The following is a 26,755-nucleotide window of genomic DNA, read 5'->3' on the forward strand; positions in this document are numbered from 1 at the left end:
CGAAAAGAGTAGAAATGTGAAATAGAAAAAGAATAATAGTTAGCAGTATTATTTGAATTTCATTTTAAACTTAAAAATGGTATCGTTTTTCATTTTGGTTTGGCCTGGCCTGATCTAGGTGGGACGGGTGCTAGAAAGACAGAAACTAGAAACAGAAATCATGGGTAGAAGTCACAGCTGCCTATATTTTGTTTCAGTACAAGGAAAGCACTTTCTGATGGTAATATCTGAACAGCAAAGAAAGAGTTTTGAACTATGAAAATTGTGGTCTCTCTCTCTCTGGAGCTGTGTAATCTCCTAAGAGAAACAGAGAAGTTTTCAAGCTCACTTTGGGGACTCTGGAATAATGCTTTAGACCAGTGTTTCTGAACCTTGTCCACTTTAAGACGTGTGGACTTCAATTCCCAGAATTCCCCAGCCAGCCATGCTGGCTGGGGAATTCTGGGAGTTGAAGTCCACACGTCTTAAAGTGGACAAGGTTCAGAAACACTTCTCTGGAGGGTTATTAAAAGAGTCTGGACAGTCACTTCACAAGGTGGTTTAAAAATGTTGGATTTGGACTAGATTATCTTTGTCCCTCCCAACTCCATAATTCTATGATTGTCTACATACTTTCAAGGATTTCACTTAAAGATCAGTTGAAGTGCTTACCTGGACAAACAAGAGCAACTCTACTTGATCCAATAAAAATCAATAATTTGAACTATGACTAGTACCACTGATATTTAAAGGATGATTAAACTTGAATCCAATCTACAATTTGCCCATAATCTTGAATGGCCCAGCTAAATGTCTGTGGCACAGTAGATCTGTGATAGTAAAATAACCTGGGAGCAGTAGGGGAATTTCCATCTTCCATTCCTGGCATTTCCAATTAAAAGGGGCAGGAAACAATTTATGTGGAAGACCTCCCTCAACATGGCTTGAGAGCCAACCGTGATCTGATTCAGACATCTTTGCTAATCCAAGGTTTACAGATTAAACCACAATTTTCTGAGTTTGCACAACATGCAATCACGACTAAACTAAGTTCTGTGCAATGTGTAAACCCAGTCAATACTGGCTAGATGACTGATCAGGCATAAACCAGATTTTTACATTCCATATCAGATCTGAAATTCAATCTGATCTGAATTCTGGGACTTCATCTGCTTGATTTTGTTGCCTGTTCCCACAACCAGCAGGATAAATTACATCCTAATTTTTGTAGGATGAGGAAATGAAGTTGAATTATCTAAGATGTTTTCAAATCTAGCTTTGGATCTATGACCACGTTGGAAGAGTGTTTTGTAGAGCGTTAGACAAGGAGGTGGTTGAGCCAGCCACTAGTCAAGGACACAAAAATGCCAAAAACTGTCAACAAATGTAGAAATTCCTTAGCACATGCATTATCTGTATACAATATGGAAAGTTTCCATAAATTGGAGACTCCAATTCTAAAGTCTGGATCTTGGGTTGTCTCTGTGCTGATCAGTCAGGAGAAGATCAAGGAGCTTCAGATGGGTCCCCCAATGTTTCTCCTGCATTGTGGGAGAATTCCTGCTCACCTGTTGTAATGCAAAGGAGAGATTTACTAGGACACTGCCTACTTCCTTTCTGTACTCATAACCAACTTAGTTCCTTGAATATGTGCTAAACTACAGCGCTCAGTAGCCATCAATTCACTGGCCATCTAGCTGAATGGGTCCATCACCACTAGAGTGCAAAAAGAAAAAAAAATGGGGGAAGGAGACAGGGACTGGAAACCTTTTCTGCCCGTCTTTTCCTCTCCTTCCACAATACAAAGGAAGTTTGTCTCTACTGCATATACATGCGCGCGCACGCACGCACACAAACACAATTGAATCCTGATGGATTTCATTTGACATTAATACTGCTTTACTGACAGATCTGGAAGGGTAAAGAGGATTGAACATATGGCCAAAGGTAGCAAGGGACAGCCAAATTAGCAATGGACCAGAGCAATTAACCCCTTGGGTATGTCAAGTTTTAGCTATTTGTGAAATGTATATCCTGCTTTTCTTCCAGAAAGTTTGAAGGTAGCATACATCTAGCACTCCCTCCAGGGAGTTTTCTCACAACAACAATCCTGTGGGGCAAGTTTGCTAAAGGAGAGTGACTGGCCCAAAGTCATCCAAATGAGCATCTGTGGCTGAGAGTGACTTGAACCCAGGTCTCCCAGAGCCTCTCCCAACTCCTTACCCACTACACCAAACTACCTTACCATCAGAGTCTGTGCATCAGCATGAAAAGGAATGTCTTAACTGAGAAACTGAGGTGGGGAGTTTGGCAGTGAATCCCAGATGGAAGAGCCAGCGAAATGTGGGTTGTGATTTCACTACAAGAGGAACAGTGAGGCAAGAGCTCCTGCTGGCAGTTTTTCAGAAGAGGCATACTAGAAAGGAGTGTAAGGAATGAGAGGAACATCCTGGATCCCAGCATGAGAGTCCGTAAGCCTCTCGGATTTATTGCCTGCATTCTAATGAGATTCAATCCTAAAGGGGTTTTATTCCATTTATACCTCCCCTTCCTCCCTATGCAAACTAACATATGCAGTTCTTCTCCCTACATCATTTTATCTTCACATCAAATCTGCAAGGCTGTGTGACGATGGCTAGTTCACAGTCAGCTAAAGAGGTCTGTCATGGAGCGGGAATCGGAACCCAAGTCTCTTCGATCCTAGCCTGAAACTCAACCCAATCTATCAGCCATCCTTTTGGCTACACTTTGCCTCCTCTTTATGTTCACATATTCTACCACTTGAAAACACTCACTCCTGTTTATGATGCTGTTAGATATATGTTGTTGTTGTTGTTGTTCAGTCGTTAAGTCATGTCCGACTCTTCGTGACCCCATGAACCATATCGCGCCAGGCCTTCCTGTCCTTCACTGCCTCCCTGAGGTAGCTCAGTTTCATGGACATTGCTTCAGTGATGCTATCTAACCATCTCATCCTCTGCCGTCCCCTTCTCCTTTTGCCTTCAATCTTTCCCAGCATCAGGGTCTTTTCCAAAGAGTCCTCTCTTCGCATTAGGTGACCAAAGTATCTGAGCTTGAGCTTCATGATCAATCCTTCCAATGAGCAGTCAGGGTTGATTTCCTTTAAGATTGACTGGTTTTATTCAGGAACTCAAGGCGGCATACATAGCACTCCTTCTTCCTACTTTTCCCCACAACAACCCTGTAAGGTAGGTGAGGCTGAAAGAAGGACTGGCCCAAAGTCACCCGAAGTCCAACTCCTAAGCTATTCTATACAGACCCATTTTTATCCAGTGGAGGGGTTGACATCTCATATAACAAACAGTTCAGTTTCCTCCAAATGCACGACTTGCATAGAATAGAATAAAGCTATGCCCTATATGATTAATGTTAAAACCCACCGACTCTCAGTAAATAAACTAAATTAGCCATGATAGCTTCCTCCAACAAGCTTCTGTCCATACAGCCACACTCTCTCCTTGTTTTCTATAAATTCACTGATGGCAGTTCTAGGCTGACTTCAGTTTAAAAGGAAAAAGAAATCAACCTCCAGCAGAGTTTTTTTTTTGACACAGAGGGGGTGTCAAAAAGTCAATATGGCACTCTCAAATGCACGATCAGATCACATCGTCATGGTCGCCATTTTAACTTTTTTGACTCCCCCACCACCACCACGGACACTCTTGACTTGTAGCGCCCGTTTTCAGAGAAGGCTTTGAAATGACAATGATGAAAACCAACAGGCTGAGATTCTAAAGCCATCATCCGACATCTACACATAGCAATTAAAAATAATAATAGAGGCAGCTATCTAAACCATGGTCCAAGAAACCGACTTTGTAAAGGGACAGAAATATTCACACCTGCTCTTGGAGGGCCATGTGAGATGATGTCACGTACATCATTTTACCAGGAGGCGTCTGCGGCTTTGTTCCCAGTGAAGAAAAAAATTAGTACTGGGGACAGAGTCTCAACAGCTTGGGGGGAAATCAAGTCTGAGATGGGGCAGGGGAGGCACTATCACTCCCCCCAAGATGGTCAGAACACAGGTGTGACATCATACAACGTAGGTCGTTACATTATGCGTGGTACACATTCATCATAAAACCAATAAAGCTTTATTTTGTTCCTTGAGTAGCCATGCATATAACTGCAATCGTGTCTACTGAATTACACCTCTGCCCTTATGCAGTTACTGCGAGTGTATAGCATTGCTTTGATGAAAACAGTACCTATTTCTCCAGATGAAAAACTATTAACTTCATTTGAAAATGTAGAAAATGAGATATTTCTTAATTAAGACAATTAGTTGCTAAGATTTCTTCCATATGGGTCAAACAGGATGGAAGGAGACAATTTAATTTGGTGTATCCCTCCCTCTCTCCCTCCTTCCTTCCTTGAATTGAGTTAGAATTAAATCCTAAATTACTACTTGAAATATAGTTCACTGGCTTTTTAATGGCCAACACATCAATGCCTAAGGCTGCCCATCCATCCATCTGTCCATCTGTCCTCATTCATATTTTAGTTCCTTCCAGCACCCACCCATACCTTGGGATTGGCACGGTCTGAAACGGAGCTGGGCTGTTAAAGAAAGGGAGGCTAGGGGATGAGGGGGTGGGAGACAGAAAGACCGGTGATGCCTAAAGCCGATTTCCTTTGTGCTAAAGAGCTTGGAGCAACTGTGATCAGCACAACCAAAATAGTGTCTCCCTTTGTGTGTGTGATATCTGGGTTTGGGCATTCATGACCATCAGGGAGGCAAGGAGCAGGTTCTGAGGCCCATCCCAAGCAGTCTATATAAGAAGGTATCCTGGCCACCTGCCCGTCCACTAGCTCAGCTGAGGCAAGACAGCACAGGCTAGCTCTAGGAGCATTGGTGAAGCATTGTTGGGGAGGTGAGCGTCCAACCAAACAATGGGGAATAAGAAGAGCGGGATGCTCTCCAAGGAGATCCTTGAAGATCTGAAACTGAACACAAAGTACTCAGAGGATGAGCTGTGCAAATGGTATGAAAGCTTCCAGAAACAATGCCCCGATGGGCGCATCGGTCGGTCTGAGTTTGAAAAGATCTATGCCAATTTCTTCCCCAACTCTGACCCCAAGGTGTATGCTCGGCATGTCTTCCGAAGCTTTGACACCAATGACGATGGGACCCTTGATTTCCGGGAGTACATTGTCGCTCTGCATCTGACCTCATCTGGCAAAACCAACCTCAAGCTGGAGTGGGCTTTCTCACTTTTCGATGTGGACCGCAATGGAGAGATCAGCAAGAACGAAGTTCTCGAGATTATTGCAGTGAGTGCAGAGGACGTTCTGTGGGGTAGAGGTGGGGCTCTGTGGCAGGGACATGGAGGTGGGGGATTCAGGAAAGCTCTTAAGGGTTGGACATTTACCAATGTGTGACGAAAAAGTCTTCTTGCGCAATAGTACAGTGATAATTACTGCATATATTTATTCTTAATGGTTTTGGAAAGGAAGAAGAGAAAGCTTGTGGAAAAAGCTTGGACTCAGTTCTTCCTTGTTACTGCCTTGATCCCTCTGAAACTTGGATCATATGGGGACCATCTTCCCTTGCATCACATCTTCATATGGTTAGAATAAGCCTCCCCTGGTAGATGGAAACTTGTGAGATCCAGTCCTTCCCATTCAAGTATGTGGTCCTGTCCAACTTAACTGGGTCTCAGGTCTCATCCTCCCTGGACCAGCTCAAGCCATAGAAACGGCCATTCTTATGAGAGGCTAGGTCACTTGCCAAAATCAAGACAGTTGTAATCAGTGGGAGGGAATAATGGGTAATGGCTGTGTGACTTTCTCAACCCACCTCTAGATAATGGGAAGTTAATGGATTATGTTGGCTGATATTATCTCCTGTGCCCAAATGGAATTAGCCTTTCCCAGATGGGGGGAGGCAAAATTGTTTATGCTTTGACACAATTGCGCTCATCCCATTAGTTACAATAGAAGTAGTTCTAAATCCCCTCCTAATTTTCTCTCATTGGTGTCAACCAACTTCTACCCATTCCTTTCTGAGAGTAAAGGTCTATCTTTTAAAGAAAAAGGATGCCATTTTAATTTAAGAGCTGAGTTGGCTCCAAAAGTAAAGAACTCAATCTCTCTCTATATATCTCAACTAATCTAAACTGATTCAAGCATGTTTAACCATTGTAGGTTTCCCCAAAGATGTTCTACCAAGTTCTACAAGATGTTACCAAGATGAAATCTGGTTCACGCATCATGCTAAAGTCATACATGGTTGAACAAACCATGGTAGGCTGGCTTTGTGCATTGCAATACGACATGCCCCATTAATCAGTCAGAGCAAAATGGCTGAATTTGCACAACATGTGCCAAACCAATGACAAATCACAATACGGTTTAGTGTGATGCATGAACCAGTCCCGACACAGAATCCAAGAGTTGGAAAATTCCTTCTCAGATTATAATCCAAGACATTGAACATTTTGGGATTCATAAAAGTGACAGCACTGAACAGCTGGAAGTTTAGATGACTATATACATGTGACCTTTTCTTGCATCTCTATAGATTTAATAGTGCAGGATGCTGTTGCCAATTTTCTTCTGCCTTCCCAACTTCTAGATTCCCCTCCCAATGTGTGCACCACAAACCACAAACAGGCAGAAATTAATATTGGATTAGGTGAGGCTAAGGCTCTGACTCTCTCAGTAGAGTATTTGTGAAGTGCTTTCAACTTTGTTATTCCAGCCAGAGGAGTAAATTCCTCTGATCTTCAGAAGGTAAAGATATGAAAATAAGTAGAAAATCTGTTTTGGTGTTTAAGATCCAGGCACAGACCTACCTATCTTTATTATTATTTTTAATAGAGAGGAGAAAGGAAGAGCTGGGTGAATTAAAAAATAAATCAACATATGCAAAAGATGCTATACAGGTAGTCCTCATTTAGCAACCACAATTGGGACCAGCAAGTCCAGCTTCTTCCAAGTTCTGAGAGTTTTCTACTTCAAGGAAAATGTTTTGTATTCCTTCAGAGTGTGTCTAGCTGTGGTCCCCAGTCTTAAACTAAAATACAAGGCCTTAGTCAATCTTCTAGTGGCCTTTCCCATCTGAGGTCACAATACCAAACCCATTGATTTAGGGCACAGAGCAAATTCCCAGTGTCAGTGCTGAAACTATTTCGACCCTTTGTTTCATCTCCTTCTGTCAAAGTACGGCTGCAGCCTGATGCAGAAGTGATCCTGAAACAAGATTCTCCAAGATAACACTAGATCCTTTTGTTATCCTTTGTGTGTGTGTTGGTCTTCAAGTCCATCTTGACTCTGGCGACTGCCCAGACCAGCCCATGGAGTTTTCTTGGCAACATTTTTCACAAGTGGTTTACCCCTGCCTTGTTCTTCCTAGAGCTGAGAGTGAGTGCCTGGCCTCAAGACCCCAGCTAGCTTTGTGCCTAAGGCAGGACAAGAACTCATGGTCTCCTGGTTGCCCAGTGCTTTTAATCATGACCCCAAACTGGCCCTCAAAATATTTGCTAGTTCTCATAACAAATGATATTTGTGGACAGACCTGTTCTTCTATCCATTAGCAGCACAGGACATCTCAGACACATTCTGCAAGAACAATTCTGTTTTCATTCAGACGTCCCTGTATTTACTTACTTTATAGCAAACTTTTTACTTTCTGTAGATGTCTTTAAACTGAAGGGAACATGCTCTCCAAAACAAAGAGTGTGCAAAATGTAGCTTTTAGAGTGGGTTGCCTTTTTTCCTCTCAGCTTAGCCAGAGGTTTTCTATCACAACGATTATACCCAATTGGTAGACACATGGGACTCCAGATTAACAACAAACTAAATTGCCTGTTTTGTTCCTCCATCCAGAATCTTTTTCGTGCACGTTTGCATGCTTACACACACACATTTTAGGCTACATTTGTTTTTATCAGCTCTTAGGTGGGTTACAAGGTAGAGCAAAACCTTTTTTTAAAGAATAAACATTAAACCATAATCCATAAAAATGCTAAAACAATGACATTAAAATACCTGAGAAAACAAGTAAGCTTTGAGACCCCTTCTAAAGTACATTAAGGAGGACACTCGTTTTGACTCAAGAGCAATTTATTCAGCCGTGGAAAAAGCCAAATTAGTTGCCACAAGGTTAAACGAATCTGTTGCAGGATCTGCAAAAGGTGCCCCATGAATGCTCTAAGGGTGCGGCGGAGCAGAGCAGACTGGGAAATCGTGGTTCTGTAACTACCTTTCCTCTCCTTTTTTTCAATGCAAACAAGTAGGTTGAATCAATCACTTCTTGCAAAAATTCTTCAGTGAAAAAGCAAGTCCGTTAGTGGCTCCCAAAGGTTAGTCACTATTGCACTTACTGCCTTATGGTTTTTGAAAATGTTTTTTATTGGCTTTTATGTTTTTATATTATAAACTACCAGGAGTCATTTTTGTTGCATCTGGTGGTATATAAATGCAATAAATAAAATACAATAAATATTAAGCCCAAATTGGCTTCTTGCTAATACTAAGATGATAGATAGATAGATAGATAGATAGATAGATAGATAGATAGATAGATAGATAGATAGATAGATAGATAGATAGATAGATAGAAGAAATGAAGAATGTGCAGTTGGAAAGAGGATCAGTTGTGCAATGTACAGGATACCTGGAATGGAAGGTTGGGGAGAGCAGTAAAATCTTGGAGGCACCTCTGTCCAGTATTTTCTGCTTCTCAGCCTTCAGCATGCCTGAAACATTTTCAAGAAATGGCTTACATGAAAACAGGGAGAAGGGGGAGGTTAAACACTAGGAAAGGAACCAAAGAATTTCACAATAGGGTATGTATTTGTTATATATCTGCCTCTCAGTCTAGCAAAAGACCCCAAAGCAGATCCTAACTAAGAATAAAGTATTCTCTTAAGATACACTGCTTTTAAGATAGGCCTAAATTGCTCCCATTTTATAGATGGAACAATTAGGCTGGGCAGTAGTCAGTCTCCAGAACTCCACACATTTATCACCTGCTTGACTGAACCTAAGTTTTGTTTAATTTTAATGCAACATCAGCTTCATCCTGTACATTAGTTTATTAATATGGTGGGAAGGAGTGGGTGCATGAATATTGCACTTTAAAAATCCCAAATTTTCTAAACCCAAAGTCCACATTATGAAACCACAACAAAACCAGTTTTTATCAATTAGGCATCTTTTTCTTGGTAGGATTTGCAAATTTTGGATCTGATTATGAACTGATGAATGTCACCCATCAGTGGAAATTGTTGACATATCTTCAGCTGGTCCCCTCAAAACTCACAAGCACTAGGAACTTGGCTTTGAAAAGCGAAGATGAAATTCATAGCCCTTAGCCACTCTTAATTAGAAGCGTATTGTCTCCTTGGTGTTAGAAGGAATGAATTCTATACAGAGTCTGTGGTTTATAACAATCCAAATAAGTTTATAAGTCCTAGAGGTTTATGGCACAGTACATATAGGATCTGTATACGTATATAGAACACCTCAAGCAATGAAGACTGTTCAGGAAAGAACATAATTGCACGCATTTTAGTTACACGATGCCCAATTAGCAACTAGGAATTCTAATTCTCCCTCAGGCAAAGAAACCAAATAGGTGACTTTGGCCCGGCCTCTTTCTCTCTCAGCCCAACCCACCTCACAGGGTTGTTGTTGGAGGGAAGACTGATGTTAGCCCCTCTAGGTAGACCAGACCATGAAATCAACTCCACAGGAAGGCTGAAACGACTTATTGAGAATGGCTACAATAACAGAATCTTGCAAGTCCGATTATGTTTTACCCCCTCCTACTACGTATAGTCCAGTGAATTAGGGAGGTGTCTGTCTGAACCTCTTCCAAATATTATCTGTTTGTTGTGGACTTAAAAGAAGTTTTGCCCCTCGTCGCCTTGGCAATGGAACTGGCATAACTCCGTCAACTCGGTCAAGGTCATCTTCCTTACTCTCTACAAGTGGTGAGCTTCGTTGACACTTACCTGTTTCTGTTCCTGTGCCTTTATCAGCAGGCATTTAATATCCAGAAATAAAAGGCTTAACGGCATAGAAATGTGTGAAGGAAACAACCTGATCTGCTTAATTTGTATGTGTCAGGCTGTAATTCAAAGCGTAGAAAGGAAGGCAAATAAAAAGTTTAAAAATTAGCAACTCTATCAGAACAAATGAGAGGCAGAGAAAGAAGGGCAGGGGTGCGTGTGTGTAAATGTGGAAAAACCTATTTATTTTTTGTATGATAAGACCGCTTCATCAAAAACACAGGATTAGATCCAATAGTCTTTACAAACACCAGAGCAAATACATAAGCAGCCCAGCAGATTTTGTGTTGGCAATGCCAGCCGGGGAATTCTAAAAAGATGCAGTATTTTTCAGGGAGATTGAAGGTCGGGGATCTTAAATCTCCATCAGAGAAGGGTTTATACGCTCAATCTGGGATAAACGGAAATAAGATTTGATATGAACTTGGGTGACCTTAGCGTTCAGATGTGCAGCCCAGTAGTAGGATATTATCAGCGTCTTGCTTTTGCTCATGACAATTGGCCTTCAATGCTCTCCTGATGTGTTCCAAGTAAATCCAGAGAATTTCCAGAACCAGCATGGTCAGATGGACATTTCAAGAACTCTGTTTCCAATGTACTTGGAGGGTGACCAGCTATGGAAGGCAAGAATAAAGTTCACAAGATGAATCCTTCTTAACACTTAGGTTCTTACGTTACCAGCCACTTAGAGGGACCCCATGCTAAACAGCCCCCAGCCCTTCCAGTGAGACATAACTAAGAGGCAACAAACCCAAGATCCTAAATAGATATGCTCCACCTCTTGATAACCTTGACGTGGTCTTATGGATGAATAGCAGAAAAACAGGGGGCATCACAGAGTGGATGGGCCTCCAGATTCTAAAATTCTACCTCCTACCAGGAGATAGATGAATGATGATGGGAGGTGTAGGCCAACACTTGAAGGACCACACCTGCCTATCATGACTGTATCATACAAGAACCAATTATTGGTAATTGGCTGCAAGGGAAAAGTTTCAGTGAGCCAGCCCTAGCTGATCAGCCTACTTCAGCATCTAGATACAGTTTGCAGGAAGAAAAAGGCCTTGCTGAACAGGCTGAACCAAATCAACCTTCTCTTCCAAATGCACCAGACATCATTCCAGGATTCTATGGGCTTCAGCACAGAGATAATTAGCAGAAGTAATAGCCATGATGTAACTATAGAGCTGGCCATCTTGCTGGCTGGGAATTATGAGAATTGCATTCCCACACATTTGAAGGATACCAGGTTGAAGAGGCCTGCTGTAAGTCAAAATACACAGATATGTTCCTATGGATTCATTGATGCTCTTCTACTTTAAGCATATCATATCTGGACTATTTGCCGTCTAGTGAACATCTGGATTTTTGCAGCCCAGATATGGTACACTTGCTAAAGCTCCTATCAGTCCACTCACATGAAGCTGGTTTCATTACTAAATAAGCAGGACTACTAGATATAGTCGTGCTAAAGTGAGAGGTGGGGAACCTAAGGTTCTCCAGATGTTGACCATACTCGCTGGATCTGATGAGAACTCTAGGCCAATACTTCCATAGTCACAGGTTCCCTAACTCAACTATAAACTAGTATACCTTCTCTAGGTATTTATTTGAATGGGTGACCAACCAAGAAGTCACAAAGCTACCCTGGGAACTCAACATACCAGAATAAGGCAATGGCAAACCACTTCCATAATGGTGCCCTGGAAACCACAAGTCATGCCAATGAAGTCACCAGAAACCACGCCTGACTCAAAGGCATCTGCTTCTGAACAGTCTGGTATGGTAATTATACTAAATTTGAGTGAAGACAATCCCAGTTTGAATCCATACTCAGCCAGGAATCTCACTGCAGTTGCCGGGAATTCTTACTCATGCAAGACGACTACACAGGGGTACAAAGCAAGCACTTCCTTCCCTGAGTTTGCTGTGTCTGCGCTGCAAACACGGGGATATAAATGTGATTTTAAAAATTCCCTCCTTTGCACTTTTCTATGTTTGTAAAGTGTCCAACCATTATTTTCCTATAGTGAGCCACCCAGTCTCCCCTCCTTTTTCCACACTTGCCTTTTACCTTCTGTTCCTCTCCAATTTACTTGTCCTTTTAGATGATTCCCCAAGCTTTACAGTCCCTGAATAAGGCAGCTATTTGCAAACCGAACACTCTGATTACATCCAGACATCTTATCCATGGGGACCGTAGATGTTTAGAGAATATGGGCCAATGTAGGACCAGGAGCTATGGATTAGATGCTGAGGACAGGATTCCTGGTGCTTCCAAAACTCTGGTAGGAGACCATCCATTACAGCTGAGAATCCATTGCTCCAGGTATTCTATGCAGTGACTTGGAATATCAAAAAGCTTTGCTGCGTAGAAAGAATGACTATATTTTTTTGTTTCCATTTATTCTGCCAGGCAATATTTAAGATGATCCCTCCAGAGGAACAGAAGGTCTTGCCTGAGGATGAAAACACCCCCCAGAAACGGGCTGACAAGTTGTGGGCATATTTTAACAAGGGAGATACTGGTAAATTTGCCTTTCATCTCCCACCCCTACTATTTATTGTTACTGATTATAGAATTTATACATATAAAATATATAATGTATACGTATTCTATAACAGCTCAAGGCAAGTTACTTTGGGGGTCAGGGTCTTCCCAGCCCTAATCCAACACCTACATTACACCAATCCTACAATGTTGTAGCCGTACATAAAGCAAGACATTAGTGTTCTCTATCTTGCAAGATCAAAAAAGACACACTGGATCTCTCTCACCTTGCCATAAATTTCTAGGGTTGTACAATAAAAACCTATTCTGGCCTATCTAGTCCTGTTGAAATCATGGACAGTCAATGATTAGTTCTCATATTGTATGTAACAACTTGGTTTCTTAACCATGGTTAAACCACAGTTGGCTGGTTAAGCTATAGAGTATGGTTAACAAACTAGAGGAGCTGGCTTCATGCAATTCACTACTCCAAATCAAAGGGATCATATTATAATTTCGTGTAATGTGTGAACCCCACCAGTATATTTTCAGTCAAATTAGTCTGAATGTCATCCACTGTTACTAATTCTTCCAAAAATATTTACAGAACTAGCTTCAACCATTTTTTAAAATAGGCCTACTTCTGAGTTACATGTAACATTTGTGTAATATGGAATGGAAAAGTGGGGAAGAGTTCTCCATCTTGAAAGGTTACCTATTTTTACACCTTTTCTCATTGCCTTTCTCCAATACAGCAACAATGATCAGGGCTACCTTAACTGGGGTGCAGGAATCTGAAGGACCAGTAGATAGCAGCAAAGAGATGCAGAAAACGCTAATGCTTTGCTGCCATCTAGTGGCTGCCTGAAAGTTTGCAGCCCAGGTATGGTAGCCCTAGTTTCATAACCTCCCAAATGTTCACAAATTAATACAGGAATGTGTTTGTAACATCCAGTCCAAGAGATATTGTCAGAACTCTACCACCTTCCTGCTGCCCATTTTGCCATCCCTTGTTCTGTACTGATTTAAAATTCAGGAGGACATATTTTTTTTAAAAATTAAAGATAAAATAGGAAAGGATAATCTGGGCCATAAAGTATTTAAATGACTTGCATTACGTATCTCCTAACTTCTGCTTGTTACCAATTAACCCTAATTGTTCCTCTTCTCAACTGATTCCTTCCTCATATCTCACACTATCTAAATATTCATTTCATTGTACACCTTGGGTTGTTTTGTTTTTGCAGATAAAATTGCTGAAAAGGAGTTTATTGACGGAGTGATGAAGAATGAAGCAATAATGAACCTCATTCAGTACAACCCCAAGGAAAAATAGGGGCTTCCAAGTTGGGCAGGAAGCAAAAAAACCAGAGATGTGAAAAGGTGGCATCCATGATGGATGAACAGGCAGGGAGAATAGTGTGTGTCTCTGTGTGTTGTGTACCATGCGAAAGACAAAATACAACTCTAAAACAGTGTTCCTTATTTTCTCCAAGTCCCTCTACTTGTTCCGTTAGCAGTAGCGGCCAACCCATTTTTATCTTATGGTTTTCTAGAATTCTTCCATGAGGGATGGAACGAAGTTTTGGAAACTGTCACCTGAGTGGTATTATTTGTAGAAAGAAAATAGCAATATGATAAACTGCAGGACTGAGCTCTGTTCATTCCAGAAATGACCTGCATAGCCCAGTAGGCAAGTTGAACTCTTCCCTACTGCGATACACGAATAGCATTCATTAGCTAAAGACCCCAAGCATTATGTATTGGCGCTCCGCTCTCCATTTCTCACAACTGAAGCGCCAACCCTTACCAATGAAATCCTCAGCAGCCACTTTTCTAACAGCCAACGCAGAAGCATACAGGCACATCTGCAGGATAGTGGAGGATTCTCAGCGTCTTGCCAGTTATTCCCAAGAGCCTTTATAGGGAAAGGATGTCAGTTTATACGAACTAGGCAAGGAGATGGTATTGATCCACCCTTAGCTGCTACCAGTCCTGACTTAAGATGCTCAGAGGTCTCCCTGTGCAGCTAAGTTGCAAAACATGTTTACCCAGAAGTAAGTGGCATTCAGACCAACGGGCTTGCCTTCTACTAATTCCTGATAGATTTCTTTCGATCAATATTTCTGCACGTGTGAAAGATTAGCACTTATCAGCATAGGCAACCTTTTCTGTTAAAGATCAATCTTCTTCTCCCCACCCTTCCCAATAGTGCGTTTAAAGCGCACATTGACAATCCCCCCCCCCCCCCCCAGCTTGGCTTATTTTGCAGAACAGGTGGGCTGGATATCCCCATCATCCTAAGGATATTTATGCATTTCTGTGTCTTCTCTTCATTTATCACGTTCGCATTATTTCTTGTTTATTTCAGAAATGGGTTACTGTTCAAGGGTGGGTGTGGGTGGGTTTAATTTAATAAAACAGGACACAACCAAAATCGAACTGTGTTTTTCCATAAAGGCGGCTGAGTTTAAGGGAATGTTCACCGGGGAGAATATTCACAAATCAAACGACAGTGGATATTTGGTAACAACAAGGTTACCGCAACAGTGGGCTGCATATCACGGAATATTTAATAGTGCTATCCCAAGCTCACATCTAGAGAATGCAAATTATTTTATTATAGAATCACCCTATAACAGTCTTTCTCAACCTCAGCAACGTTAAGATGCTTGGACTTCAACTCCCAGGATTCCCCAGCCAGCAAGGCTGGCTGGGGAATCCTGGGAGTTGAAGTCCACGCATCTTAACATTGTTGAGGTTGAGAAACACTGCCCTATAATTTTGTTAATAAAATATGGTGGTTTCTGAGGACAGCTTGCCTCAAGTGAGTGCCCTCTAGATATCTTGGCTGAAGGTAAAGGACTCCTCGTACCAAACATCTGGAAAGCAGCCAGCTGAGGAAAAATGACTTAGGCCCTTTTCCCACTTTAATCTCACCATGGCACAAACATAACGTGGCAGTGCCTTTTTTCTGCCGTGTGCCCAGGACATTGCCTCCTTCTTGTCCCTTGTCCAAGAGTGAGATGACTCCACTTAGTTGTCCTGGTGTTAATGCACTATTTCCCCCTTATTCCACCATGGATTTGTCCAAGGGCAGCATCAAGGGGGTAAAATCTGTTAGGCCCTGTCACCCCTTACCTTGGGGGGAAGCCAGGGGGATGTACTGATTGCAAACAGAGGTTAGACAGGGATTACAGCTGGGGGGGAATGGCCCCACACCAACGCTGAAGGGCCTAATGCAGTGTTTCTCAACCTTGGCAACTTTAAGACGTGTGGACTTCAACTCCCAGAATTCTCCAGCCACAAGCTGGCTGGAGAATTCTGGGAGTTGAAGTCCACACGTCTTAAAGTTGCCAAGGTTGAGTAACACTGGCCTAATGCAACATTTTTCAGCTGCGACTGCAGACATCTGGTTGAAATCATTCCCTCAGAACATAAACATCCATTTTGATTACGGGTGTCCCTCACCCAGCTCAGGAGCTTCTCTGCTTTAAAACCGGCTGTCCGATCATCCCAAATCACTACAAATGGCCTGCAGCTTCCATTCTTCATCTGCAAGGAGCCCAAGAGCCTCGATCTTCTGCATCTCCTGGCTTTAAATTCCTTTCGCTCACACTCAAACATCCGTGATCCCTCAAGAATATTACTTTCCCCGAATCCTGCTGGATCACCCATGCACGCAATCTGAGTTTGAGCTGCCTTCGTTCTGCTTTAGGAGCATGAGAACTGACCAACATTTAAGCAGGCAAAGCTTTTCAGACAGAAAGAAGTTAAGGAGAGTTTCGCCATATGTTCACCAGCTTAACTCACGGGTGTCTCCCTGCAGTTACCAATTCCAGAGCAGGGCAGTTAATTTTTTTTAAAGTTTCTTCCAGCCACACATAAAGAATTAAATAAAACTTTCAGCAAGCTGGGGAACGGCCTCTTTTATTTATTTATTTTTTTCTCCCTTTGACCTTCAAGCGATTAAAGGCACCAAGCTTATGCTGTTTGCTAACCTAATTTGGCTCCTTTCAAAGCTTTATGTTGACATCCAACAAGGAAGATATCATAGAGAAGGCAGTGATTATATAACCAGGCTGGTCCCATCCTCCTCCACTGAGTTTTAACCACAAGCGAGTTAGCTGATCCGTGCTAATCCCCTTGTGCATAGTAAGTATGGCTGTAAGGAGCTTGTTGTGATCAGGTGGGACACTACAACAAGGTGGAGAGGAAAGGCACAGCCGTCCCTTTCCACTCTGAAATTCTACTTGATCACCACTCCTCCCAGCCTCTTCCTCCATCTTGCATATGCCCAACCAAAGGACAGCAAAGACATTTCTTAAAGAGGACAAAGAATTAATACAAAAAACCAGACTCCCTCTTCATTCCTTACTTTGACCATCAGCGCCACCTGGTGGAGAGAGTAAAAATGGAACGCAACCACTTACCCTAGAAGAGAGCTCAGACAAGGGCTGCTTCGTTTCCAAAACACAGCAAACGAGATTCAAATCTACCCAGAACTCATTCCAATTTACCCTAAATTTCCTTTCTTCTGGCCTCAGAGATGCATGAATGAATATCTAAGGGGATGTTCCAGGACCAAAACACCTTCCACTGAAATTGAGTTAAATCTGTGGAGTTCAGCAATTAAAAATCTAGAATGAGGACTGGAGAGAAATGTGTTCAACTACCACTCAAGTCATGAAACTCACTAGGTGATCTTGGGTAAGCTTAACCTTCTTTGCAGAGTTAGTAGATAGTAGTATGAACATTGTAGGGCCATGCAAAAGGTTTGGGTTTGCACATCACTAGTACAGGCCTTGAGTGCCTCGGAAGGCAGGACAAAAATTTTAAAAAGTTGCTTTTAATAAAAAAAAAGGAATGGGGAGAGAAGCACTAACAATTTTAGCAAGCCTCAAGTTCCAAGTTCCCTAAGGAGGGAAAAAAGAAGAGATATTCTGTTAAAGTGGGAGAGGTGCAAAAAGAAATATTCAGATTCAGAACTCAAGATTTAGGGGCTTGGTTTTGGTAGTCAAGACAAAGGGCATAATAGCAAGGAGCTAAGATTGAAGGGAAGAACATTTGAACCAGAGCAAGCAAATTGCGGTCCTTGGCCTAAAGGTCACCCTGCACTGACAAGCCGTCTGCAAGCAGTTTCAGACCTAGCACCTTCCTGGGAAGCTCAGCAAAGGAGTGGAGTGTTTGGCAGATGCTGGAGAAAGAAACAAGGGTTTCTTGCCATGTGCTTCTGCTGCTAGTGCAGCCTTGACTGGCTCTGGCCTCCAAAAGATGACCTCCTAGGGAATTGCAGAAAGGAAGATGACCTTATTGGAAATATGCAAGAAACGTTAGCTGGCAAAAGGGGCTGAAATGTTTTTTAAGCTCAGAATTGCAGTAACGTTCAGAAGTGAATCAGGGAGATGCCTCCCTAATTGACTGAACTATGAGGAGGAGGAGGAGGAGGAGGAGGAGGAGGTCTAGCACCATCAGACTTGGAAGACTTTATTATTATAGCCAATAAAAGCAGTTTTAGCCTTGTGGAGTTGGTTTCCTGGTCTGGTCCATCTAGTGGGGCTAACAGGAATGTGAGCCTCCAAGGTAAAGAATTCCAATTCCTAATGTACGTTCATAATATTTTTATGGTCTCTCAACATCTCCTCCCTCCCTCCCCCCCTCCCCTATTGATTCACTCAAGTAGAACTGCTGCTCTGAACACACGCAGTAGGACAGGCTATGTGTGTGCATGCATGTCCGTGTGTGGGTGAGAGGCCCATGGAGAGAAGGGTGAGAGGGGTCTCGGACCGGTTACCGTCTAATATTTTCCATCTACAGTAGTAGGAGCCAGATGCAGGCCTGCTGATACTGGATTCTGACCCAGGCCTAAACCCCATCTGTGCCCCCCTTGCACAAGGGAAACTGGGCTGTCTTTAAAACTCAGCCCCCAGTCTATGAAACAGCAATGTACTCATTTGGCTAAGAGTCTCTTGGTGTTTCCAACCCCTTTTCTGTCCTACCCAGCAAGGTTTGTGGGACAAATACTGAATATTCCAAAACAGAGCCAAAACAGGAGGTGCTCAAGGAATGCCATAGTTCCCACTGCTTTGCTGCAGCAGGGAAGGCCTACATCTCTAGTTGCCTCAAAATGTGTAATATTGGACTGACCACCACACACAAACACACAAAATGCAGCAGTGCCCTCTGCTGGCCTCTGGGAAGCCCCACAATCAGTCTCTCTTGCAGGTGTTTCTCCAGCAACAGGTAGAGATGTCCAAATTTTTGGATCTGGCAATTGCCCAGAGCCACTGCTACTTTTCCCTTTTAGGCCTCTCCTCCAAGTTGGAGAACACAACATGCAGCTCAAGCTTTTGGGAACTCCAGAGCCCTCTGTGGTTGCTGAACCAGTGCCGTTTTGAAACAGGAACCCCACAGAACACAAGCCCTAAAAAAGACAGTCATAAATGATTCCCCGCCCACTACCAAAAAACTTTTATGGGGCGGGGAGGAAAAGCCAAGTCTCACCATGATATGGCTCCCCTCACTTTGCATCATCACCCTTCCCACACTCACCCCTGGTTTCCACCCCCAAAATGCTTGGGGCCAAATCTCACATGCTCAATTTAAAATTTAACCCAGCATCCATCATTACACTTTGCATGGAAGCATTTACTACTGCAAGTATCTTAAGTTGTCTGCTCTCCGTCTTCATTGGATGACCTGCGTTTGACTGCTTGAGAAAAAGCTCGTTTTTTTTCAAAACCCAACACTATTGATCAGTGGCTCCTGCTTCTGGATCACTTTAGCTTCCCCATTTCTGCCCCTGGCCCTGAGCTGCAATGTCCCTATGGAGAAGCAGTGCAAACTGGATGGCAAAAGTAACTTTCGCTGTTATGTATCACCGTAAACTGTGGTGAGAAATCTTTTCTCTATTTTGATTACTTGATATGCTTCAATAGTTTCCATGCAGACGAGCCTGTCCAAGGGAACGTGTGTTCCTCAAGTTGGAAAAGAACCCAGCTTGATTTGGCAAGGCACGCATTTCTTGATACCTCACAGCACTTACAGTGTGCTGCGCAAATTTCTCTGTAGCCTGGGCTGCAGGACAGTGGCTCACTTGAAGAGGTCCCAGTGGGCAAATTAGGAATCAGCTCAACTTTCCATACAAAATTGGATCTGAAGCCAAATCCCTACAAGGACTATATCAATTCTCACTGAGAAACACCAACTTCCCATCTGATACTGATGATCAGACTCAAGAGTCCTCCTCCTTCTACTGTTGATGCATGAAGATGGAAGTGGAAATGAAGAGAAGTATTTCCAGGAATGGCACCAGGAGTCTAGTAAGCCTTCCCTCAGATCTGCTGAGCTCCACTACCATCATCAGCCTGTGGTCTTCCTTCTTTCAAAGACCGTTCCATTTCAAAAGAATCAGCATCCTAAACCTGCACACTGTTTTATTTTTGAATAAATGGTACTGAAATTCTAATTTTATTGATTTGTTTACGTTTATACGTGTTATTTATTTCAGAAAGTAGGAGGTTAAAAAAAATCTTTGATGGACTTGCCACTTTGGGAAAACCCCACAAAATAGTTATATAAAAGTTTTTAAGCATCCATAAAAATTAGATAATAAAATGATAAAGACAAGGGCAAGCAGATTTTGAGTCGCTCTGTGGTGGCAGTTGCAGGTGATGATTAAGGGTCCAGATTGTTCAGTACTAAAGGAACATAGAAATACTGTACAAATAAACTAAGTGTAATAAATAGTAGATTTCAGAGCTGAACACAGGGAAGACAGGAATGCTGATTGTGGGACAGAAGGCCTATTTGCTGATTTTGCCCTGAACTTCTGGTACAGAAATGCATCTATGTGGCCAGCAAGTTCTCACATTCTCCTATCACTGCAAGTTAATGTTTAAGTATGAAATTCTGGCCAGCCATTTCTCAAAAAGCCCATCCGAGGGCTATCATAAAATCACCTGCACTAAACCATCTTTTTTGCTTATGACACCCATGTTTTAACTGTGTGAACTTCCCCGGAACAAAGTGAGATCACTCAGTTCTATCAAGCTGCCGCATAGCCAAGCAGATGTTCCCAGAACAGCCACTCCAGCCTCCCCCCACCTGAACATCTGGTAGATCTATATAACCCCTAAACATAGTCTCATTTTGACCTGTGTTGCTAAGATACACAGATTCTCCCTTCTATAAAGATACCTGCCCTCACATCCATTTCTGCATCTCATGACAATGAACTCCTGAATCAGGTATTAGCTGAAGAAACATTTTCTTTATGCTATATGAAGCAATTTCACAAACTGACCCTGAAATCTAAGAAATCATCATACCTTGCTCCAGTTTATAGTTTCATAAACCCATACCTAATCCCCTCCTCAATGTTTTCTCCCTTAAACTGAAAACAGCAGCTTTTTCAATCTTCTTCAAAAAAGTAGAGGTACCTCTTCCCAAATCATCTGAATTCTGTAAGTTTGGGCTCCTAGAAGATCCTCATTTTAAGGAGAGGGGCCAGGTATTTTCAATTGGTCCTCACCCCCGCTTTATATGATGGCACAACCATACATTAAGAGCCTTCCTTAGAAAACAAAGGCATTTAATAGATTTTTCTGCTTTTATAATTTAAATAACTTAAAGACTGAAAAGAAGAAAAATCCGACAAGGGCAAGACAAAGTTGGACTGCAGTCTCATAGTGAAGGTGGCAGAGGAAGAGAGGAGAAACTGAGAATGTACTATGGAACCCCCAATGCCCACAACCCACCTGTGTTTCGGACCCTCACCCCCCACCCCCTAAAGCCGCCGGAGAGCTCGCTTCTTGTCAGTCTTCTTCTTGGAAGCCAGTTTCTTGTCTCTGTCACCTGCGTGTTTCTTGGCCATGGGACCCTCCCCGGAGGCACCTGCCGAAGAGGAGCAAGGCTCAGCAGGGTTCTTGGTATGCAAGCCAGAGGAGGGCTGGGCGTGGATCTCGGTCAGGAGCCGAGCTCGGGAAGCATACTCCTCATAGTTCTCCAGCAGGAGGCGCCCTGCCTCCTCATTCAGGGCAGACTCCGGATTGGGGTGGATCAGCAAACACTTGATGGTCTGGAGCAGGAGCAAGGTAAGGAAGGCAGAGTTAGAAGAGGGAGGAAACATCAGACAAGACCCCAGACATACAGGGCCAGTGGAAGAAAGACACTGGCAGGTCTCCCCATTCCCTCTTCCACCCTTGATGAGTTTGTTTCCTTCTGTCTCCCCAACAAAGAGGTTATCTTCAGACTCCTGAAGGAATGGAAGAGACACAGGCTTTGGTCACTGACCGGAGAACATAAAACTCCAGATACTGGGGAAGTGCAATGTAGCTTTATACAGGGCAGGAGATGTGCAAACCACATTTTCTCTCTTTCAACAAGTCATAGGGACTCTAATGAAGTTAAAGTTTCCAATGTATTTCTACATAAATAGATATGGAATGCTTATGATGACATTTAGAGGTGTACTGGTTGGGGGTGTGGATGTACGTGTGCTTTTGTATGCAGACGATGCCACATGGCTGGCTAAGAACAATTGATCTGCAGCAAACGCTAGAAAGCCGTATGACACCACAAGGAGTATGATCTGAAAATCAATGCATCAAAGATCAAGACAGTTATGTCTGACAAGAAAAAATGGAGTGAATTCTTAAATGGTAAAAAAAAACCAAGCAAGTAGGTGAATTTGTCTAGAATGTTTACTGAAGATGAGGAAATGGCTGGAGAAATGTTAAAGCTTGTGAATGCTGGTAGTAAAGTAATGGATAGTAGGTGGCCAGTTGCCAGGAATGAAGGTTTGATGAAAGAAGTGAAAATGATGGCTTAGAGAGTGTTTCTGCCCATTTTTATTGCATGGAGGTGCGAGGAAAAATGAGGGTCAAGAATGAATGGGTGTTGAATGAATGTGGACTGACTACAAAAGGGAGCGATCAGTAAGAATGAAGTATATTGAACGGGTTTAGTGATACAGGAGGAATGAAAGAAGATCAAATCATAAAACAAGTACATGAAGAAGGTCTGATTGAGTTGAGAGGAAGGGAAAGACTAAAGAAGTCATGGTTGGAAGGAGTTGGTAAGAGCTCTAAAAAGACAGAGCTGAGAAGTTTAAAACACAAAAGGCAATACATGAAGCGCTGTATGGATACGGTGGAGCAAGGATGGTTTGCAAGGATAAAATGGTATGGATATGTACAGTGAAAGATCCTGGTGTGAACTAGATTTAGTTGTATTTTTTTTTCTCTACCTCATGTCTTTATTTCCTTGGCTTACTATTTGTTACTCCTTTTTTGCTCTTGGAACAACAGAATTTATCTCAAAACAGAGTCATGTAATATGATCTGGAGGATTGTTCAACTTTTTTTTTTTTAAAAAAGGGTAGAAAAAATTACATTTAAAAAAATGTTTCTATTCCCCCCTGTAAAACAATTTCCCCCATAAAAATAACAACATAAATAGCTAAAAAGATACAACATTCAACATTTTGGCTCTCATTGTCTTTTGGTCTCAAACCTGACACCCAATGCAGAATAAAAACTGGAATTAGGAACAAGACAGTGCAGACTTCTACAACGCTACTATTTCTGATACTGGGATCTGAACCCAAGCCAAAGCAAGCATTTGGTGGTCACGCATTCCCCCTTTGCAGACAGTGGCACCATGCCAAGCCCCCCATGCCACCTTTTAGTTTCAGCTTTGAGTCTTTAAAACTGACATCTCAGGAATTGGAAAGGTGTGCTGGAAGAAGGAGAGAAGTTGGACGACGGCAAGACACAGTTTTTTTTAATTCCCCCTCTTGCTGCATGCAGGCAGCAGGAAAAATGAGGAATTAAGCTTTGCGAGCTGTGTCAGCTATTCTTAATTGAGTTCACCAATGACTATTGATTTTTCTTTATTTATTACATTTGTATACCATCGAATCTGCAGGGATGCCTGGCAGTTTACAAATGACTTGCAAATTTATAGTTGATTATTCACGTGCCTTTTAAGTGCTCAATTAAATGCAAATATGTCTACAAATTACCAAACCTCGGAGGCGCCATTTTGAGATGCCTAAGACCATTTACTCTTCTTCATTCCTAAAGACAAGGTTGCACCAGACCAGCATCAAAATTAACCAGAATTCATCTTATAAATTAATCCAACAATAGTTTCCTAGTTATAACTCTTCCAGAATGATTTAAAACGCTTCTTTCTGCATGTAACCCTATCCTCCTTTTTTATTTCTTCCACATAGCTGTGTGTAATGTAACTCCTCAAATACTGAACAGCCATTCTCTGCTTTTTCATCTGGAAATTAAGTGAGCAAAACAGAATGTCATTTCTGCCTTCTGAAACTTCTCAGATGAAAAAGGAATGAATTTACATATTTTTGAAAAAAATGAACAGCTTTGGAAATTGCTTCAATAGCCTATTCCAAATCTTTGCATGAACTATTTTGAAGAAAGTGGCGCACGCACACACACACAGTGGTACTTAAAAGTTTGTGAACCCCTTTGAATTTTCAATATTTCTGCATAAATATGACCTAAAACGTGATCTGTTCTCCACAGAAATCCTAAAAATAGATAGATAAATCCCAATTAAACTAATGAGTCTAAAACTTTATACTTGTTCATTTATTTATTGAGGAAAATGATCCAAAGCTACATATTTGTGCATGGCAAAAGTGTGTGAACCTTTGCTTTCAGTAACCGGTGTGCCCCACTTGCGCAGCACTCACTGCAGCTAAACGTTTCCGATAACTGTTGATCAATCCTGCACATCAGCTTGGAGGAATTTTAGCCCATCCCTCTTTTCAGAACAGCTTCAACTCAGGGATGTTGGTGGGCTTCCTCGCATGAACTGCCTAGTTCAGGTCCTTCCACAGCATTTCCATAGGATTACATTTTTTATATTTTTAATCATTGGTTATATTTTACTTTGTTTCTATTTGTTTTAATTGTTAGCCGCCCAAAGTCATGTATATGAGATGGGTGGCCATATAAATTTAATAAATAAAGGCAGGACTTTGACTTGGCCATTCCAACACATTAACTTTCTTCCTCTTTAACCATTCTTTGACTGTATGGGTTGTGTGTTTTGGGTCACTGTCTTGCCGCATGACCCACTTTCTCTTGAGCAGACAGAGTCATGGACATTTTCCTGTAGAATTTGTTAGTACACTGAGAGCATCATCAATGATGGCATGCTGTCCTGATCTAGAGGCAGCAAAGTAGGCCCAAAACATGATACTGCCACCACGTTCACATATGTGATAAGGTTCTTATGTTGGAATCCAGTGTTTGCCTTTTGCCAAATATAGTTTTATTTTGGTCTCATCTGTCCACAGAACATTCTTCCAACAACCTTCTGGCTTAGCCACATGGTCTTTTGCAAACTGTAGATTGGCAGCAATGCTCTTTTTGGAGAGTAGAGGCTTTCTCCTTGCAACCTTGACATGCATGGCGTTGTTGTTCAGCGTTCTCCTGATAGTGGTCTCATGAACAATAGCATTTGGCAATGCAAGAAAGGCCGTTAGTTCCTTAGACATTACCCTGGGGTTCTTTGAGACCTCCCAGAGTATTATACACCTTGCTCTTGGTGTGATCTTGGTTGGTTGACCACACCTAAGGAGGGTAACAGTAGTGCTGAATTGCCTCCATTTGTAGACAATCTACCTGACAGTGGACTGGTGGAGTCCAAACATTTTGGAAATAGTTTTGTAACCTTTTCCAGCCTGGTGAGCATCAACAACTGTTTTTTGGAGGTCCTCAGAAATCTCCTTTGTTCGAGCCATGACACATTTCCACATACCTGTGTTGTGAAGATCAGACTTTGATACTGAATACCCAGAGTTTTCTTCTCTTCTTTAAATAAGGCAGGATGCCGCGCACCCACATCTGATTATCATCCCATTCACTGAAACACCTGATTTCCCCTTCAAATGAACTGTTAATCCTGGAGGTATGCATACTTTGGTCACACACAAATATGTAGCTCTGGATCATTTTCCTCAATGAATAAATGAACAAGTATAATGTTTTTGACTCATTTGTTTAACTGGGTTCTCTATATCTATTTTAAGGACTTGTGGAGAACAGATCACATTTTAGGTCATATTTATGCAGAAATATTGAAAATTCAAAGGGGTTCACAAACATTTAAGCACCAAAAATTCTAACTACCTGCTATCGCTGCAGTTTCAGACTGCATAATTGGCTTCCTGGTTCTAATGCCTGTTTGTAGCTTAATGTTACAGTGTTACTTTCATTTCATTTTTAATTTCATTATTACAGATCCTTAGGTTTTTTCTCATTTTTTTGCTTCTAAAAATGGTTTTCTTTTTCCTTTTTTTGAATGTGTAGATCTTATATTCAGGGGATTATTTTAAATATATATATATATTTTTTTACAAGCCCCCCCCCAAAAGCCTGAAAAAAGATTAGTCTCTACAAGGCTTAAGGCCTGGATTTCACTCTTTAGCCCTTGCCCCCCAAAAGAGGCAACATTTGGGGGGCTGCAACATTTATGCTAGGACTGCCTGCAGGTGTATGGCCATTTCAGAAGAGGGAAAAAACATAAAATTGTACTTTAAATCTAAATCCAGAACTTCGGCTATTGCACTCTTGCCTAACCCAATGGCCACTGCTAAAAATTCTGGGAAAGTCCACACACATAGGTGTCTAAATCAGGGAACGCTGTCCTATTACATAGTGAGAAAGGTTTTAAGAAGGTGATAAGGGGAGAAAAAGATGTCCTTTATCCTGAGCTAGTTTTTATTTACTACTTTTCAACACACTTAATGGTAAATTGCCTTGGATTTTTAAACAAATATTTGCCTCTCATTCTTATAGTTCTGAATGTTGGAAGGTGGTTTGTCAAAATTCAGTTTCCCTTCTAGATGTCTTCAGTGCATTTGAGGGTGTTTTCATAATTCTATTTAAATAGCCAAACAATTTCTTTCCAAAAACATTTTTAGCTTCTAAGATCAAGTCTCCCCTTCAGAACTGAAGGCTGTGTTATCTCCATTTGCTGCAGAGTCAAGGAGCATTTCTTTCTTGCAGAGGTAGTTCAACAATCTGAAACTTCTCAACAGGTTTCTAACCTACCAACACATTAACTTGTGCATTGGTTACTATCTCCATCAGAAGCCATTCTTCAAATGACCTTTAAAAAGTTGGGTGAAATCTGGGGTCAGGACTTTTCAATAGTGGTATCCTAGTCATTCTTGCTTTCTCCTTTGTTCCCTTATAGCATC

At 41.9% G+C, this 26,755-nt stretch overlaps 2 protein-coding genes across 4 annotated transcripts in view; one reads left to right on the top strand and one right to left on the bottom strand.

The window, feature by feature from the left end:
* UBE2S (ubiquitin conjugating enzyme E2 S) overlaps window positions 1-26,755 on the bottom strand; it is a 40,836-nt gene that overhangs the window by 6,402 nt on the left and 7,679 nt on the right. The window contains exons 4-5 of one of the 3 annotated variants that reach the window (XM_088142664.1): window positions 21,370-21,592; window positions 8,624-8,705 (exon numbers count right to left, since the gene is read on the bottom strand). The exons of 1 other annotated variant lie outside the window; for it this stretch is intronic. In XM_088142664.1, the coding sequence (XP_087998790.1) occupies window positions 8,624-8,705; window positions 21,370-21,592 (305 nt within the window). Of the gene's footprint in view, window positions 1-8,623; window positions 8,706-9,391; window positions 10,637-21,369; window positions 21,593-26,755 lie in introns of those variants that run through there. One more of the 3 variants, XM_007426842.4, reaches the window with a different exon arrangement.
* On the top strand, window positions 488-14,730 carry RCVRN (recoverin). The gene is made up of 3 exons (XM_007426840.3): window positions 488-5,277; window positions 12,439-12,550; window positions 13,761-14,730. Exons 1-3 carry the CDS (start codon window positions 4,897-4,899, stop codon window positions 13,847-13,849), a joined length of 582 nt encoding a protein of 193 aa, XP_007426902.1. The 5' UTR covers window positions 488-4,896; the 3' UTR covers window positions 13,850-14,730.

The sequence above is a fragment of the Python bivittatus genome, unplaced genomic scaffold (assembly GCF_059951505.1).
Source record: "Python bivittatus isolate LINGU-HERP-01145 unplaced genomic scaffold, Pbiv_v1 ctg000440_np1212, whole genome shotgun sequence".
Classification (NCBI taxonomy): domain Eukaryota; kingdom Metazoa; phylum Chordata; class Lepidosauria; order Squamata; family Pythonidae; genus Python; species Python bivittatus.